Source organism: Podarcis gaigeae (genome assembly GCF_964106915.1).
Source record: "Podarcis gaigeae genome assembly, chromosome: 16".
Classification (NCBI taxonomy): Eukaryota; Metazoa; Chordata; class Lepidosauria; order Squamata; family Lacertidae; genus Podarcis; species Podarcis gaigeae.
The window spans coordinates 11,819,149-11,835,671 of record NC_139693.1 but is presented as its reverse complement, the minus strand read 5'-3'; the positions used below and the strand labels follow the sequence as shown (position 1 = coordinate 11,835,671).

The window sequence follows — 16,523 nt, the reverse complement described above, 5'->3', positions numbered from 1 at the left end:
AAGGGTTTTGGCCATGTTTTCATATTCACATTGGCAGTAAGAAAAATATGCAAAAATAAATAAACACAAATCTGTAACTTTTCACAAATACGTAGCTTGATGCCCTCTCTCGGGGGACTCAGGCCTTGCTAACCAGGTGTTGCTCCACCATTTGGGGCAAAAAACCTTGCAGGAAGTGGAAGAACTCCTGGAAGACGGACGCTTGCTCAGGGCCTGTCGAGAATCTCAGGCTGATGCGTGTGTCTTGCTCGCGGGAAGTGCCACCCCTGCTGACCTGGGCACAAACTGTGAACTGGAAGAGAGGGTCTGTGGGCCTTGCTTCGCACTCCTGCTGGGAAATGGCCTCGGACACCTTTGCTTCCAGCTCCAAGGAGTTGGCCTTTTGGTGCTGGGGATCAGGCTCCGGCCCCTGGAGCTGCCGCCGGATGCGGCGACGGCCCAGCCACACGCGATGCCAGACGGCGCAGTTCCAGGTCATGCTCTCCTCACCAGGGAGCAAATCATCAACTCGCAGCCTTTTGGCGGGCAGAGAGACATTGCTCCCTCCCTCGTCTAGAGGGCGCTTGGAGCCTACCGACAGCTGCTGAGTTTTTGCTTCTAACTCCTCCTCTTCCTGTTTCACCTCAGAGACTTCCTGCTCCTCCCCAAGCCCCCGCCCCACCTCCACACAGCTACATTTGAGCACATCCCTTAAGACGAAGGCTACGCTAGCACAGACCTTCTGGAACCAAAGTAGATGGAAGTCCCCGGCCTGGCCAAGAAGCTCATGGGCTTGAGTGGGCGGCACCGCCATTGTTAGGGGAAGGCCAATGACAAGGCTCTCAGCAACCGGAGCCTCGGTGGCGCCCGGCTGAAACAGGCGGACGAGCCCCCAGATCTTGCCCTTGCTGGACTTGCGCTGGTACTGCAGGCTACGGCAGTACTTGGCTGCGTTGCAACAGCAGCGCTGGAACCGCAGCGCCGTCTTCTCGTTGACGTTGGCGGCGACGTTGTGGCTCTGCTCAAAGGGGTCCTGGAGGTTAAAGGGCCCCAGCTTGAGCTTGCTGCTTGCTTCACAGGAGGACAGGAAGCTGGGCAGAGGCAGCGGACGGCCCTCCCACAGCGAGATCACGCAGCCAGCGAAGTCGTAATCCTCGAAGACGCGGAAGAACTCGGACAGGAGAGAGCCTGGAAAGTAAGAGGCCGGCAGCCAGTGAGCCACGGAGATGCGAGGCAGGTTTTGCACAAAGTTCTACCAACAGCAATTCAGTGCTTCCATCACATAGGAAGCTCCCTTATACTAAGTCAAACCACTGGTCCCTCTTGCACCAGTCTTGTCTACGCTGACAGGCAGCAGTCAGGTTCAAAGCAGGGAATCTCATCCCAGCTCTACCAGGAAGCTTTCTCCAGTCCTACCTGAAGATGCCTGGGATTCAACCTGGAACCTTCTGCAGTCAACGCAGGTGCTTCACCACCAAGCTGCTCCCCTTCCCCTAAAAATGTTTCCAAATAGGTGTTTCCCAAACTTGGGTCTCCAGCTGCTTTTGGACTACAACTCCCATCATCCCTCACCACTGGTCTTGCTCTCTAGGGATGATGGGAGTTGTAGTCCAAAAAAACAGCTGGAGACCTGAGTTTGGGAACCGCTGTTCTAAATAAAGTGAAGATTTAAAAAGGGAGCTGCCTTATGCAGAGGCAGACCACCCGTTTTAACTCAGTCCTGTCCACACGGACTGGCAGCAGGACTTTTAGGCACAAGACATTCCCAGCCCAACCTGGAGATTGAAGGGGGCCCTTCTTCTGCATGTAAAGCAGATACTGTGCCACTGAGCTATGGCCAATGTCCTAGACTCCCATCTGCACATTTAAAGGAGAATAACAGGAAAGTTTGCACTTTAATCTAGGTTTTAACCTCCTGAGAGCAACTCACAAAGATCTTCCTTGTTCCCACTGGGCTCCAGCCGCGCAGAATCCTTGGGGAAGCTGCAGTCCCAGCCATCCACCACAGTGTGTTCCTCTTCCACTAAGGAGCAGAGGAGAGTGAGAACGCTCTTTCCAGAAGCATTGCCAGGAATATCACATTTGTGTGTGTGTATTCATTAATCTTTAGGTTTATTAATCTTTTACATTTCAAAAGACGAACAACAAAATAAACCCTGAACCCTTCCCTCCCCAGGTAAATGTCTTTCAGCATCAAATGAACCGCTGTCCTCATTTCAGGTGATCTCACCAGAACAGACAGGTCCAAAGACATCTGTGTGTAGCCGGTGGCTGCAGGGACTGGGAATATCACTCAATATTTGCACCTTGCTTTTCCTCCCAAAAGGAAGCCCAAAGTGGGTGTTAACAATTTGTACAACATAAATAACAACAAGGAGGGCAAAACCAGGATCTAGCTAAGTGATAAATAAAGCTGTACAGAACCCCAGCTTGCTTTTTTGGGGTGGGAGGGTAGGTACCTGAGAGTTCCTTCAAGTGAGCGACCGTAGGGAGGATGGGTGGGGTGCGTGTCTGCAGAAAGAAAAGCACCAGCAGGGTCAGGGCATAGTTATTGAGGAGGGGGCCTCCGCCAAATGGGTTCCCTGTCAGAAAGGAAAGGAGGCAGTGTTAAGTGGAAATAAAGCTCTGGCATCCCACTGCCACCAGACCCCTCCCTCCCTGGGCCACAGCCTGCAGAATCCGAAGCTTTATCGCAGGGATCACCAACGTGGCGCCCTTGGTCTCCAGAAACCCTCATGGTACCTACGAAAGGTCTCAGTAAATATACCTCTAAAAACCCAAAGTAGACATTTGCTCTTGTGGTTCAGTTCCTGTTTGCACTGGCTCAGCCAATCAACAGTGAACAGGCCCCTTAAACATACCTACATTTGATTGGCTCCTACCCCTCCCCTCCATTCTGAACAGGGGACAGATGCAGTGAGGGAGTGACTGGCACAGGCTCCCTTTCCTCACTGATGGGGTGGCTGGTTGTGGGGAGGCAGGGAATGCCCACATTATTTTGTAGGCCTTCATCTCTCAGTCTGCTCTTTTAGATGTGGTGGCCATTCCATGTTAGGCTAGACCCTCCATGGCAGCCATTTTGTAGCTGACACCCATGGCACATTTTTGTAGCTCCAAATGGCGGCGATGATTAAATTTATTACCTGCCCTTCGCTAGCAGGTTACAACAATTTAAAATTCAGTATTTAAATGAACTGCAGTCAAAGGAATAAGATAAAGGTAAAGGGACCCCTGACTATTAGGTCCAGTCGTGGCCGACTCTGGGGTTGCGGCACTCATCTCGCTTTATTGGCCGAGGGAGCCGGCGTAGAGCTTCCGGGTCATGTGGCCAGCATGACTAAGCCGCTTCTGGCGAACCAGAGCAGCGCACGGAAACGCTGTTTACCTTCCCGCTGGAGTGGTACCTATTTATCTACTTGCATATTGACGTGCTTTCGAACTGCTAGGTGGGCAGGAGCAGGGACCGAGCAACGGGAGCTCACCCCGTCGCGGGGATTCAAACCCACGACCTGATCGGCAAGTCCAGGGCTCTGTGGTTTAACCCACAGCGCCTCCCGCGTCCCTTCAAAGGAATAAAGGGGGTCCTAAAAACGTACATCTCAGGTGTTTACACTGATGGGCGACAACCCTCCAGGGACCCAAGCAAGCCCAGGGCTAAAGATGCTGAAGACTAAACCAGAGACCTTCTGCATGCAAAGCAGATGCTCCACCACTGAGTTGCTATGGGTGGTCCTTTCCATTCACAAGTTCTGTTGAGTCCCCTCCCCCCCTTGTTTCTCCACTTTACCTGCCAGCGCCTGCTGCTTTGCCCAATAGCGCACTACATAGACCAAAGGCCGCACTCGCTCGTCCATCTCGGTGCAAAGCTGCAGGAAGCGGGTGTTGCAGATGGCCAGCCTACCATGGAGAGAGAATCCAGATAAGAGGACAGTCAGGACCCTGACACAACGAGGAAGCTCCCCTGCGCCCCCTGAGCATACAGCTAAAATGGAAGTGGGAAAAGTGTCTCATTTGCAACATCAGACTCATTTTGAAAATATCAAGCACCAAAATGAGAGAGGAAATCAATTCCTAAGAAACGATTCCCTGAGACCTCGTGTACTTACCGGTAAATGGTTGTGTTCGTAGTGCCACCACTGGGGGCTGCCTGATTGGCACTGATCTGTGACATGACCTTTTCAGTGGTGGCTCCCTGACTGTGCAATGTCCTCCCCAGCATTGTGTGCCTGTCTCCATCATTCTTAACTTTTATGAGGAATCTGAAAATGTTCCTGTTTATCAAGGCATTTGGTGGCTGAAGAATACTGTTCCTGGAAACCTTGAGATCATTGGAAGATCATTACAATGTTTTGCATTGTAATTGTGTTTTAGAACGTTTTATCTGTAACTAGTTTCAGTATGTTTTAATCTATTGTAGAATGCATTTGCTTTATTTTTGGTTTTTAAATCGTGTAACTTTTTGCCGTCCTGGGCTCCTTAGGAAAGGCAGGCTATAAATTCAATAAATTAATAAAATGGAAAGAACCTTTGGCCCTCCAGATGTTGCAAAACAAAAACTCCCCTTAGCCCTAGCAAGCATGGGCAACAGCCAGGGGTGATGGGAGTTGTGATTCAGCAACATCCAGGAGGGCCAAAGGTGTAATGCAACAATGCGAAATTTAGTAAAGGGATTCACACACACAAACACACACACACACACAGCCCCCGTACTTGTTGTTTATGGAGATGTCACCACGCAGGCCCGATTCCTTGTGCCAAAACTTGACAACCGGCCGACGGGCAGTCAGCACGGCCTGGACATTGTGGACTCCCGGAACGCACTTCCGCATCACGGCGGCAACCAACTCCAGCACTTCAGGCACTGTGGCGGAAGCCAAGTCAATATCGCTCAGGATCGAGTCCTCCGAGCTCGAGTCCAGCTCCACGCTGGCTCCGTCCTCAGCCTGGAGGAGAAGGTGCATTTGGAACAAGCTGTTTTTATCCTGAATCAGAGTGTTTCTCTGTCTGGCCCAGTGCTGACTACTCTGACTGGCAGCATCTCTCCTGGGTTTCAGATCTCTCCCAGCACTTCATGTAGATTCTAGTGCGTTGCAGACCTCTTTTCAGTGTAGGAATCTGCCTTATACCAGGTTGGAACAATGGAACGTCTAACTCTGCACTGTCCAAGTAGCAGTAGGTTTCAGACAGGCTATCTTTCCCAGCCTTGCCTGGAAATGCTGGGGATTAAACCTGGCACCTGCACGATACGATACGATACGATATCTTTATTGTCATTGCCCCTTGCGGAACAATGAAATTGAAAAACTACATAAAACTACCACAAAACTACCACAAAACTACATAAAAACTACATAAAACTACATAAAACATTCAAAAACCCCTACAAAACTCTAAACCCCCATTTTAAAATACACTATACTACAGAGACCCCTTATGCTGCGTTTAGAACCAGAATTGCATTAGCATAGAAACTGTTTTTCAGGCGGCGAATCCTGGCCTTTATAACCCTATACCTTCTTCCAGAAGGCAGAAGCTGAAAGAGATCATTTCCGGGGTGCGTACTATCATGTGCTATCTCTGCCGCTTTCTTATGGCACCTGGCAGCATAGATTTGATCTACAGTGGGAAGAGTGCACCCAGTAATTCTCTCTGCAGTCTTTACAACCCTGGATAGCATTGTTTTTTCCCTGGCCGTGCAGCTCCCAAACCACACGCACAGACCATAAGTTAGTACGCTCTCCACAGTGCAATGGTAGAATGCCATCAACAGGTCCTTTGAGAGATTGTTTTTCCGGAGGATTCTCAGAAAATATAACCTCTGCTGTGCTCTCTTCACCAGGTCTTTGCTGTTCTCTCCCCAGGTTACAATTCCCAGAGTTCCCCGATTGTTAAACCGCTCTAGAAACTGTAGCTCTGTGGGGGTAGAATGAATATGTGTCTCCTAACCACTCTCAGCACCCTAAACAAACTACACTTCCCAGGATTCTTTGGGGGGAAGCCGTGACTGTTTAAAAGAAGAAGGCTACTGCTTTAAATGTATAGTGGACATGAGGCCTAAAACAAGGGTGGAGAGAATGGAGACTTCTAGGCATTGCTAACTGGCCACTCCACCTTCTCCAGCCCTGCTCCACACCCTCCTCGAGTGCTTTTCCTTGGCTGGAATCTGTCAGTGAACAGGAAGCATGTGTCCAGCTTACCAGGATGGGGGGTGGAGAGAATTTTATGCATGTAGCAACCTCTGACTTGTAAGTGCCTGCTGTACAAAGGCAAGAGAGTCACATCCAGTCCACCCACTTTTGCATGTGGCTCCTTGGAAGCTGTGAGAGCTAGTGCTCATTAGGACCGGCAGGGTGGGAAGAGAGGAAAACCAGCAGCCAAGGATAGATGGAACCAAGAAGATCTGCTCTATTCTCCATCCTCCTCCCTCCAGCATTCTACAAAGGCAACACTTAGACTAGGTGCCACCTCCTAGACTGGTTGGAAGGAAGGGAGTGGGTTGCGGCAAGAGTATTGTTAGCCCAGGACTTCCGGGATAGCGCGAACGAGTAATGGCGGATTCCCTCCGAGCTCCGGAGGGAATCGGCTCCGTCGAGGACGGGTCTTGCCGTGCCGGCGACACGGGGACCCTTAAAAACCGCAGGCGCGGAAGCCTGCGGACCTGGTAACTCGGTGGGCACCTTAAGCGCCCTCCCCGACCCGCGAAGAGCCTTTTTAAAGGCTACGGAGTGGACTGGAGAGTGGCGCGGTGCTGAGAGTTCATCGCTACCTCGGCGGAGCGAAGCCGCGAGCCATTGCCGGAGAGCGCTGTCTTTCTTCCTGAAATTTGGACTGAAATAAGCAACCCGTGAGTAAAATGAAATTTCGGCACTAAAGTTTTCATCCTTGAATTCGAGTACGATCGGGGGACGTGTTAAAAAGGAAGTCCACACTCCCCCCCCCACCAAAAGTTTTAAAGCAAGGAGAGGAGTATTAAGGCGGAAAGACTTTGGTGTTTAAACATATAACTTTTACGAATTGGACTAAGAAGTTACTGTGCTGGAGAGAAGGAGAGAGAAATTTCAGAAGTTTTCCTTGCCTGGCTAACCCCCCACCTTTTTGGGATCCCGGGAGTGCCCTGCGTGTGAGCCCGAGGAAAGGAATAAAGAGTTTGACAGCTGTTAAAAGAGCTGTCAAACGGCTGGCCAAGGCCTGGAACTGTGTAACAAATATCTTTTTGGATTAAAAGTGTTACAACTAAACTGAATTGACTGGAAACAAAGTAATTTTGATTAATAAAGTAACAGACTGTTGGAAAAGAATCATGATGGAAATCCCCCTGGAGGAAACTAAAGACATTGCAATGGCTGCTGAAGGAAAATTACTGGCAGAGATACAGAAAATGTTTTCTTTTGTGGGAATTCTACAAGAGCAGAGTATGGCTATGAGTGAACAGCTGGTGACCTTCAATCTTAAACTAAACAACTCTGTTGATGGCAGTAAGCGAATGGAAAAAAACTTTGCAGCTGCAGAAGAAGAGATAACTTTGGAACTGGGGGAAAAAGAAGAAGAAGGAGAAGAGGAAACCCAGGTGGAGAGCATCAATCCAGAGCCTGTAACCTTTGGGAACAAAGGAAATAAAGAAGATGACCAGTGGACTACAAATCTGCAAAAGGAGAGAAAGATAAAAGAAGAAACCCCTGCAATAATTGGAATAATGGACTATAAAAGAGTAAATAAGTATGATGGGGACTTCTTCTTTAGACTGGAGCATGGGAGATCGGTGGATCCTGGGCAGAAATTGTTTTTGACTGATTTGGAAGGAGGAAAATATGAGGGGCTTGTGACAGAACTTCCTCGAGAAGAAAGGGCCAACAAAAAGGACTACCAACAAAACTGGTGGAGAGAGACTAACTGGGGCTTAAGGGCCTCTGATGTGAGGAATCCGGGCTAAACTGTTTTTTTCTTTTGAGGACATTGGTCTGGGAAGGGACAGGAACCGGGCCGGGGGGGGAGGGGAGAATAGAGTAATAAGAATCTGAGATTTTGAATTGAAATATTATGATCTTTGGTTAAATACAAAAAGGGAGGAATTCGTGGGAGAGAATTTGGGCCGACCTTAGAAAAAGGATCAAACGTGTAAAATTGGATAAGTAAAACCGGATCAAGTAAAAAGGACAAATTGTAAGAAAGGAACTGTATTTAAGAGATGAGAAGAAATAACTTGCTGAGATAATTAACGAAATTGGAAGGTGGGAAGGGGTGTGTGGGGAAGTCAATGAAAGAAGGTAATGAAAATAAGGGTATGAAATTTGAGATGTTTTGTTTGTTTTTCTTTAAAATTCAATAAAAATTTATTAAAAAAAAAAAAAAAAAAAAAAAGAGTATTGTTAGCCCAGAAATGGAAACAAGAAGAAATTCCGATGAAAGAAGAATGGCAGACGAAATTAATGGACTATGCAGAATGACAGGAAGGATTCGAAACCTGCGGGACCAGAGATTCACAGAAGATTGGAAGAAGTAGATGAATTATTTGAAGAGCAACTGTAATCAACAAATTACGCTAGTAGGACTACAAGAGGTTTTGTAAGGAGAAATATACAAAGTGTTACAAAGTGTAAAAGACAGAGATATTGGTTATGAGTTTGAAATGTAATAGGGAAGATAAGAAATGCATACTGAGAGATCGGATTGGAAAATTTTCAGACGGGATTGATGGAAGTCAAAAATTTGAATAAGATGTAAAAGTATGTTTAATTACTGTTGAAAATGATATGTTAAAAAAAACTAATAAAAAAATTGTATTTTTTTAAAAAAAGGAAGTGGGTAAGCAGGGGCCAGCTGAGGACATGCCCTTATGGACTCTACTGATTCAGCTTAAAGCAACTTCCTATGCCATTGACCTCTGGAATTCTGAAATACACTGTCTCTGGACAGGGATGTTCCATTTGACATCATGGTGGTGAACAGTCAACTAACCTCAACTCCATCAGTTTGACAAGGTAGCAGCCAACACCCTCGGCTCATGGCAGCCAGATCCATGCAAGAATAACAGTAGCTACAACTAGGGCTGCTGATTAATGGAGGACGGCATCACTACTGCACCAGGAGCGGGAAATCTTTTTCAGTCTCAGGGCCAGATTCCTTTTTGGGCAGGCTTCCAAGGCCCACATGCCATGACCCACTGCCTGAAAGGTTGCCTAGCAGGAAAAGTGGCTGTCAGACTGAAAGGGTTTCCCACTCCTAGTCTAAGACAGACTGAAGGAGACATTTGTAACTCCGTCTGCTGTTAATGTCCTCTGCTCTGGGTCTCACCTGTGGCCCGCTAGGTCGCTTGGCAGAGGCCTGGAAGTTTTTTGTCTTCTCGAGGTCCAGGAACAAATCCAGGTCGCAACCAGAGACATCGAAGCCATTCACCGAGGAACCAAAGGGGAGAACAGCAGAACCTGGGCATGGAGAGGGAGGGGGGAAAGGTCAAATGAAGATCCAAGGTTGGACAATCAGCAGAGGTCCAGGGCAGCAGCTTACCGGGGAAAAACTCCAGGAACACCTCCTGGAAGAGAGTGACCAGCAAGTCCCGCAGGCGTCGTTCGCTCTCGGAGAACTCAAAGAGCTGCACCATCAAAGACATCTGGGCATCCACCTAGAAACATAGGAACAAAGGAAGCTGCCTTATACCCAGGTCAGACTATTGGGGTCGTCTAGGCCTGTAGTGTCTACACTGACTGGCAGCAGCTGTTCAGGATTTCAGACAGGAGTCTGATTGCAGATGCCTGGGCTTGAACCTGGAACTTCCTGCATGCAGATACTCCACCACAGAGCTATGGTTTCTGCCCTAAAAACAAAGGAATATTCCAGTCCCCACGATCCTAACTGAACAGCTGGTTTAAAAAGGAGCACAGGAAATTGCCTCCATACAGAATCAGACCATTACATCCATCTAGCTCTCTACTGTCTGCACTGGCTGGCAGCTCTGCAGACATGCCAGACCTTCTGCACACAAAGCAAATACTCTGCTGATGAGCTACAGCCCTTTGCCCACCTGCAGGCAGGAGACCAATAGCAAGGCTTTGGGTTTAATACTTTTAAAGCTGTTGCTAGTCCTATCAAGCAACCACATCCGTTCAGTCTCCTCCAGCACTTGGGATCAGAAATAAGTTACAGACAGGGCAAGAAAAAGAAACCAGAGTTCACTCACGTTGTCAGCTTGGCACAACTTTTGTGCCAGTTTCTCGGGGCTCAGCTGTCCTTGTCTGGCTGACCCCTGCTTCCTGGGGGGCGTGTATTTGAAGTCCTTCTTCTCTCGAGGCTTGACACGCAGCTTCTGACCCCCCAGGCTGTGCTGGGGCTGTGCCAATACTTTCTCCAGCACTGTCTCATTCTGTAGCTCCACAATCGCATAGACTCCCTAGCAGCGCATGAGGCAAGAGAAAAGAAAAGAATGTCAGTTTCTGGGTCATCTGACAATCCTCCTGCCCTGTCTAGAAAAAAGAAGCTACAATGCATGCTCAGCCTTAATAGATTAATGTCTTTAAAACAAAATGAACAGATCAAGAGAAACAGCACCCTGTATTAGGATGAACAAGCACTTGAAATGCATGATGAAGGCTTTCTGACTTAACAAATACCATATTTTCCCCTCTATAGGACGCACTTTCCCCCCTCCAAAAATGAAGGGGAAATGTGTGTGCATCCTATGGAGCGAATGCAGGCTTTCGGTGAAGCCTGGAGAGCGAGATGGGTCTGTGCGCACCGACCCCTCTCGCTCTCAAGGCTTCAGGCAGATATCCGCAAGCCTGGGGAGCCCGGCGGGAGTTCCCGCTGGGCTCCCCAGGCTTGCGGATAGCAGCCTCCAAACCCAACCTGGTGTGGAGGCTGGCAGTGGGGAAAGCAGCGCTTCTCCCCACCACCAGCCCCACAAGCTCGGGGGACAGCGGGGAGGCGGAGCGCCGCCTTCCCGCTGTTCCCCGACCTGGTCTTTGGGGCTGGCGGTGGGGGAAAGCAGTGCTCCCCCCTCCAGCCCCAAAGAGCAGGTCAAAAGGAACCCAAAGCCTCCAGAGCCCAGCGGGAACTCCCGCTGGGCTCCGGAGGCTTCGGGTGAACGCACCTTGAACGCACCTTGACTTAGATGGGGAGAACAAGAAAAAAAAATTTCCCCCTGTTCTCCCCCTACTATGGTCCGGTGTGTCCAATAGAGCGAAAAATACAGTAATTCTTCCTCCAGCTAGGTGGTCCAGAGGGCAGGAAATATATCTGTGTATTGTCCTCTGACAAAAATGTCAGGGCAGTGTACAGCAATATAAAAACATTTCTAAAAGACCATTACAAGCAGAATAGAATGATCATTAAAATGACTGTGAGCAACTCCCTAGCCTGCTGCAGTTGGATTTTCCCCAATGGAATGTTATTTTGAAAACATGCAACCCACTCCTACGCGTGTTTACTCAGAAGTCCCACTGTGTTCAATGGAATTTACTGCCAATAAAGCTGCATGTGAAAAGCTTTTGAAGGTTAAGCCTCTTTAAGTCTTGGGAACAAAGGAGCTGGGAAATATTCAGGAAAGGGCAACCAAAATGGTCAAGAGGAGAGAGCAACTCCCCTGTGATGAAAGGTTCCAGCATTTGGGGTTTTGTAGTTTCCAGAAAAAAGCAGGCAAGAGGTGAGGTGACGGAGGTGGAAAAAATTAGGCACGCCATGGAGAAAGGTTGTTCTCCCTCTCTCTTGGGAACATCCAATTAAGCTGAATATTAGAACATTCAGGACAGATAAAAGAACGTCCTTCTTCACGCAGTGCATTGTTCAGCTATGGAACTTGCTCCCAAAGAAGGCAAGGATGCTCACCAACTTGGATGGCTTTGAAAGAGGAGGAGACAAATTCACGGAGATAAAGGCTATCAATGGTTATTAGCCAGGATGGCTACATTCTGTGCTTCCACTGTCAGAGGAAGCATGCTTCTGAATATCAGCTGCTGGGCTGATAGACAGGTTAATACAGTGGTACCTTGGGTTACATACGCTTCAGGTTACAGACGCCGCTAACCCAGAAATCGTGCTTCAGGTTAAGAACTTGCTTCAGGATGAGAACAAAAATCATGCCCCGGCAGTGCAGCAGCTGCAGGAGGCCCCATTAGCTAAAGTGGTGCTTCAGGTTAAGAACAGTTTCAGGTTAAGAACAGACCTCCGGAACGAATTAAGTACTTAACCCGAGGTACCACTGTACAATAGCAGGATTTTAGAAATACAGTGGTACCTCTGGATGCGAACGGGATCCGTTCCGAAGCCCTGTTCGCATCCTGAAGCGAACGCAACCCGCAACTGTGTGGGTCTCGATTTGCCGCTTCCGCGCATGACATCATTTTGAGTGTCTGCGCATGCGGCGAAACCCAGAAGTAACGCGCTCCTTTACTTCCAGGTCGCCGCAGAGCGCAACCCGAAAACGCTCAACCCGAGGTATAACTGTACTTGTAATGACATTATGAATAGACAATAAGTAATTTCAATGATTTTTCAATATAAAATGGAGATGTGGTATGATGCTAAACAATAAAACCAAGGAAGGGACTAAGGGAAAGTCAACTTTTTTTCTTGTTATGTTTGATTATGAAGATGTATTGTTGTTGTTGTTTATCTCTGTTATTTTTGGAAAATTAATAAAATATTTAAGAAATGATTATCAGCTGCTGGAAAGCACAGGAGGGCAGAGGGCTCTTGTGCTCAGGCCTTGCTTGCATGCTACCCAGAGGCATCTGGTGGGCCACTGTGTGAACAGGATGCTGAACTAGATAGGCCACTGGCCTGATCCAGCAGGCTCTCCTTATGTTCTTAAGGTAAAGGTAAAGGGAGCCCTGACCATTAGGTCCAGTCGTGGCCGACTCTGGGGTTGCGGTGCTCATCTCGCTTTATTGGCCGAGGGAACCAGCGTACAGCTTCTGGGTCATGTGGCCAGCATGACCAAGTTGCTTCTGGTGAACCAGAGCAGCGCACGGAAACACCGTTTACCTTCCCGCCGGAGCGGTACCTATTTATCTACTTGCACTTTGACGTGCTTTCGAACTGCTAGGTTGGCAGGAGCAGGGACCGAGCAACGGGAGCTCACTCTGTCGCAGGGATTCAAACCGCCGACCTTCTGATCGGCAAGTCCTAGGCTCTGTGGTTTAACCCACAGCACCACCCGCGTCCCCCTCATGTTCTTATCTGTCTCATAAAGTTTATTTTCCTGCTCCCCTGCAAAGCTTATTCAACGGAGTGTGTTAAATATTGAAAGTGGTAGGAACCCAAAAGTAAAGTTAATACACTCTTGGATGGTATCATTCTCTGTGAAATGAACTGAAGGGAGAACTGAAACCATTTTAATATAGTGCTTTATGTCTCTTGCTGTATGTGCTCTTTCTTTTGCTCAGTGGCAAAGTATCTGCTTGGCATGCAAAGACCCCGGTTCAATCCCCAGCATCTCCAGGTAGGAATGAGAAATAACCCCCCTGAAGCCCTGGAGAGCTGCTGCCCATCAGAGTAAACAATACTGAGCTAGATGGACCCCCTGGTTCAGTTTAAGGCTGCTTCCTATCTTCCCAAGAAGCAGCTATCGAGGTTTTACTAATTTGATGCCAAAGGCTATACCTTATCCTTGTCCATTACCACATTGGCCACCTCCCCATAGGCCTGGAAATAATCACTCAGCTCAGAGGCTGGTGTCCCCTTCCGAAAACCACTGACAAAAACACTGCGAAGCTCTTGGGCCTGCCGGACAGTGCGGAGGTTTTCCAAGCGCTGGTGTTTCTTCCCACGAAGGTGGTCATCCAGGCTGGGCTCTGCAGCAGAAAAACCAAGGCTTTGGTTTGCTTCTTTCAATCAGCTTTTAATACTGCCCTTTTGACATGATGACCCCAGAGCAGTTTACATCAATAAACATTTAAAAGCAATACGATGCAAACCAAGTATAATAAAAACAGTTCCAGAACTCCAACACACTTACACAGAACTCCAAAGATACTTATATTGGTTTTAGAATGATTTTTGTAGTGATATGTTTGCCACCTTGGGCTCCTTTGGGAGGAAGGGCTGGATACAAGTTGAATAAATAAATGGTAATAATATAAAAGTATTTACATTCCGCCATCTGATGTAAACTATCAAGGCAGTCTACTATGATATATACAATACAAATACAGCAAAACATAAAATGCCATTAACACGCAAAATCATTGTTAAAATGCCTGTCTACTCTTAAAACTGAATAGGCTTATCAACATAAAAATAAGTCTTCAAGAGGTGTTTGAAAGTCAAAAGTGAGCGTGCCTGCCAAATCTCTGCCGGAGTTCTCCATCACATGGGACCAGCAACACTAAATGGCTGGTTTTTAGCTGAGGTCAGTGAGGCCTCTGTTACACAGGGCACCATTACAATGCTCCTGTGGATTATCTCAATGATCGAGCTGAGATATAAGGCTCAGGGGGCCATTAAAGTAACTCGCCACTTAAAGTAACCTGAAACCTTCACTTTCAAATGAATCTGTTAACAAAACACACACACACACAAACAAAAATAGTTAATATCCATATGAAGCTGGGTGAAATCAGGGGATTTGGAGTTGGATAGCACCAATATGCAGATGTCACCCAAAACATCAAAATGACACACCTGACATAAAAATCAGATAAAAGCCATTTTGAACCAGAGTCTGGTCACTGTAGTGGGCTTCACAAGGGCATTTCCCCAAAAACTACAGCCCACCTACCCTACGTTTGATGTCTTATGTGGCATCAGGTGTGAGGGAGGCAAAGGGGTGGTCTTCCATCACTTTGAAATCTGTTTGTAAGCTGTTTACATTGCAAAAATAAGGATTTATTTAAATAAGGCACACTTGGTGCCTTCATTACATATTTTTAGGTGCCAGGTGAAAACATTCCTCTTCAACCAGGCCTCTGAGTGATACAACAATATATGACATTTAAATGTGCATGGGTGTTGTTGTTCTGCTATTATATTACTATGTTTTTATGTTGTAAACTGCCATGTGATCTTCAGATGAAAGACAGTAAATAAATTTAATAAATAAGAACATATCAATAGTCTTCCCCATCACTCAAAATTGGTATGGATAATGCTTTTCAATAACTGATTAAGGACAAATTTGGAACGCCATGAGCACTTTTGCCTCCCTGTTTTCTAGATGTCAACAGCTTGGAAAGTGTATACAAAGGAATATGAAACTGATTTTAACTGCATGGGGCCCTTTCGCAAAACCACTGTTCCATGTGCCTACTAAAGGGGAAAAGGTCAACTCAGCTGCTCTTGCAGAAGAAAAAATATACATATATATTCATTGCTTAAGAACACAAGGAAAGCAGTTTCTTTCCATGGTTTAGGACTCTTGTATGTTAGCTGCTGTTCGTAAGTAAGGCAAGAATGCCTCAAGTGTGTAACTTTACTTCTCAGGAGGCTCCTAAAAACCCTGCAACAGGCGAAGTTTTCCTTCATCACAACTTCCTCATATCACCAAAACCTTCACTTCAGCTGAAAAGTTTTGAAATATACAGGAATTTCGCAAGGTGTGGGGAGAGGAGGAACCCGGCAGCAGGGGCTGAGCAACTGCAGCCCTTCAGACGTTGCTGGGCTCTTAATTCCCATCAGCGCTGGGCAAGATATGGGAGCCTGAAGGGCCATCGATTCGCCATCTCTGCCCTCCTACGCTTCCGAGACAGAACACTTAACTCGAGTCCAAGTTCAGCCTTGGAAGCATTTGAGCAAGAGAGAAGAGAGTGCCTCTGGCCACGTGCAGAGTACCAGACCGAGTTCTCTTGTACACCCGCAGCACAGGCCCCACCTCCCGACCTGCGGCCCCACTCACTATTGGCCACCGCCACATGGCAGAGGCGACACCGAAAGCCCCCGCGGGGCAGAGACTCCACATCTCCCAGCCCCGAATCCGCCATTCCGGCGCTCGCCACTCCCACCGCCAGCGGCCGGTTCTTCCAATAAATAGGTCCCCGGCGGTTCCCATGCTTGGCTCCGCAACTTCCGCCGGAAGAGCTCGGGTGTTACACGCTACTTCCCCAGCTCTGTGGTTCCGCCGGTCTAGGCGCAATTCTCTCTTCCTCCACGCGCCGTCGTTGCTCCTAGGGGTGCAGGGCAATTCGCTTGGAGAATCAACTTCCGGTTGCGATTCGGCGGTCGCCATATGCGTGGTAGAAGCCGCATGTCGCGTTACAGAGTTTATTCCTGCCAAAGGGATAGGAAAAAGTCCCCCCACCAATACGACTGTGGTTCTCCCATCTCGCCCAAAAAAGGACGGAAGGAGGGACCGCCTCGCCTACAGCTAAGATGGTGGAGGCGAATTTCTTCCATTGAGCTCTTCCATTTCTGCACCTACATAGCCCCCACAAAACTACCTCAGATTAGATTCCTTACACATGTTATTCCCGTTCACATATTTGTGTATGTATTGCTAAGAGTTTTGGCGGGGTAAATTGTATGCCTGAGCGCCATTCTAACTTCTGGATCCAGCAGGGCTTCAGTTCCAGGAATAGCCAGGCTAGCTTCCAGGTGAGGTAATAGCCTTCTAAGTGTGG

At 47.9% G+C, this 16,523-nt stretch overlaps 1 protein-coding gene across 1 annotated transcript; it reads right to left on the bottom strand.

The window, feature by feature from the left end:
- On the bottom strand, positions 1-15,981 carry TUT1 (terminal uridylyl transferase 1, U6 snRNA-specific). Its single transcript, XM_083715651.1, has 10 exons — positions 15,803-15,981; positions 13,573-13,763; positions 10,154-10,363; positions 9,484-9,598; positions 9,271-9,401; positions 4,690-4,922; positions 3,767-3,876; positions 2,439-2,561; positions 1,910-2,002; positions 1-1,167 (listed from the first exon to the last, which is right to left on the bottom strand). Exons 1-10 carry the CDS (start codon positions 15,885-15,887, stop codon positions 119-121), a joined length of 2,340 nt encoding a protein of 779 aa, XP_083571777.1. The 5' UTR covers positions 15,888-15,981; the 3' UTR covers positions 1-118.
- Between the last annotated feature and the right edge of the window lie 542 nt (positions 15,982-16,523).

What these genes read in the sequence shown, in the direction of transcription:
- TUT1 (XM_083715651.1), bottom strand. Translation starts at nt 15,887, where the DNA reads ATGGCGGATTCGGGGCTGGGAGATGTGGAGTCTCTGCCCCGCGGGGGC. An exon ending in CCATGTGGCGGTGGCCAATA is followed by an intron (nt 13,764 to 15,802) that starts GTGAGTGGGGCC and finishes TTTCTGCTGCAG; the next exon opens with AGCCCAGCCTGGATGACCAC. An exon ending in TGGGAACAAGGAAGATCTTT is followed by an intron (nt 1,168 to 1,909) that starts GTGAGTTGCTCT and finishes CTTACTTTCCAG; the next exon opens with GCTCTCTCCTGTCCGAGTTC.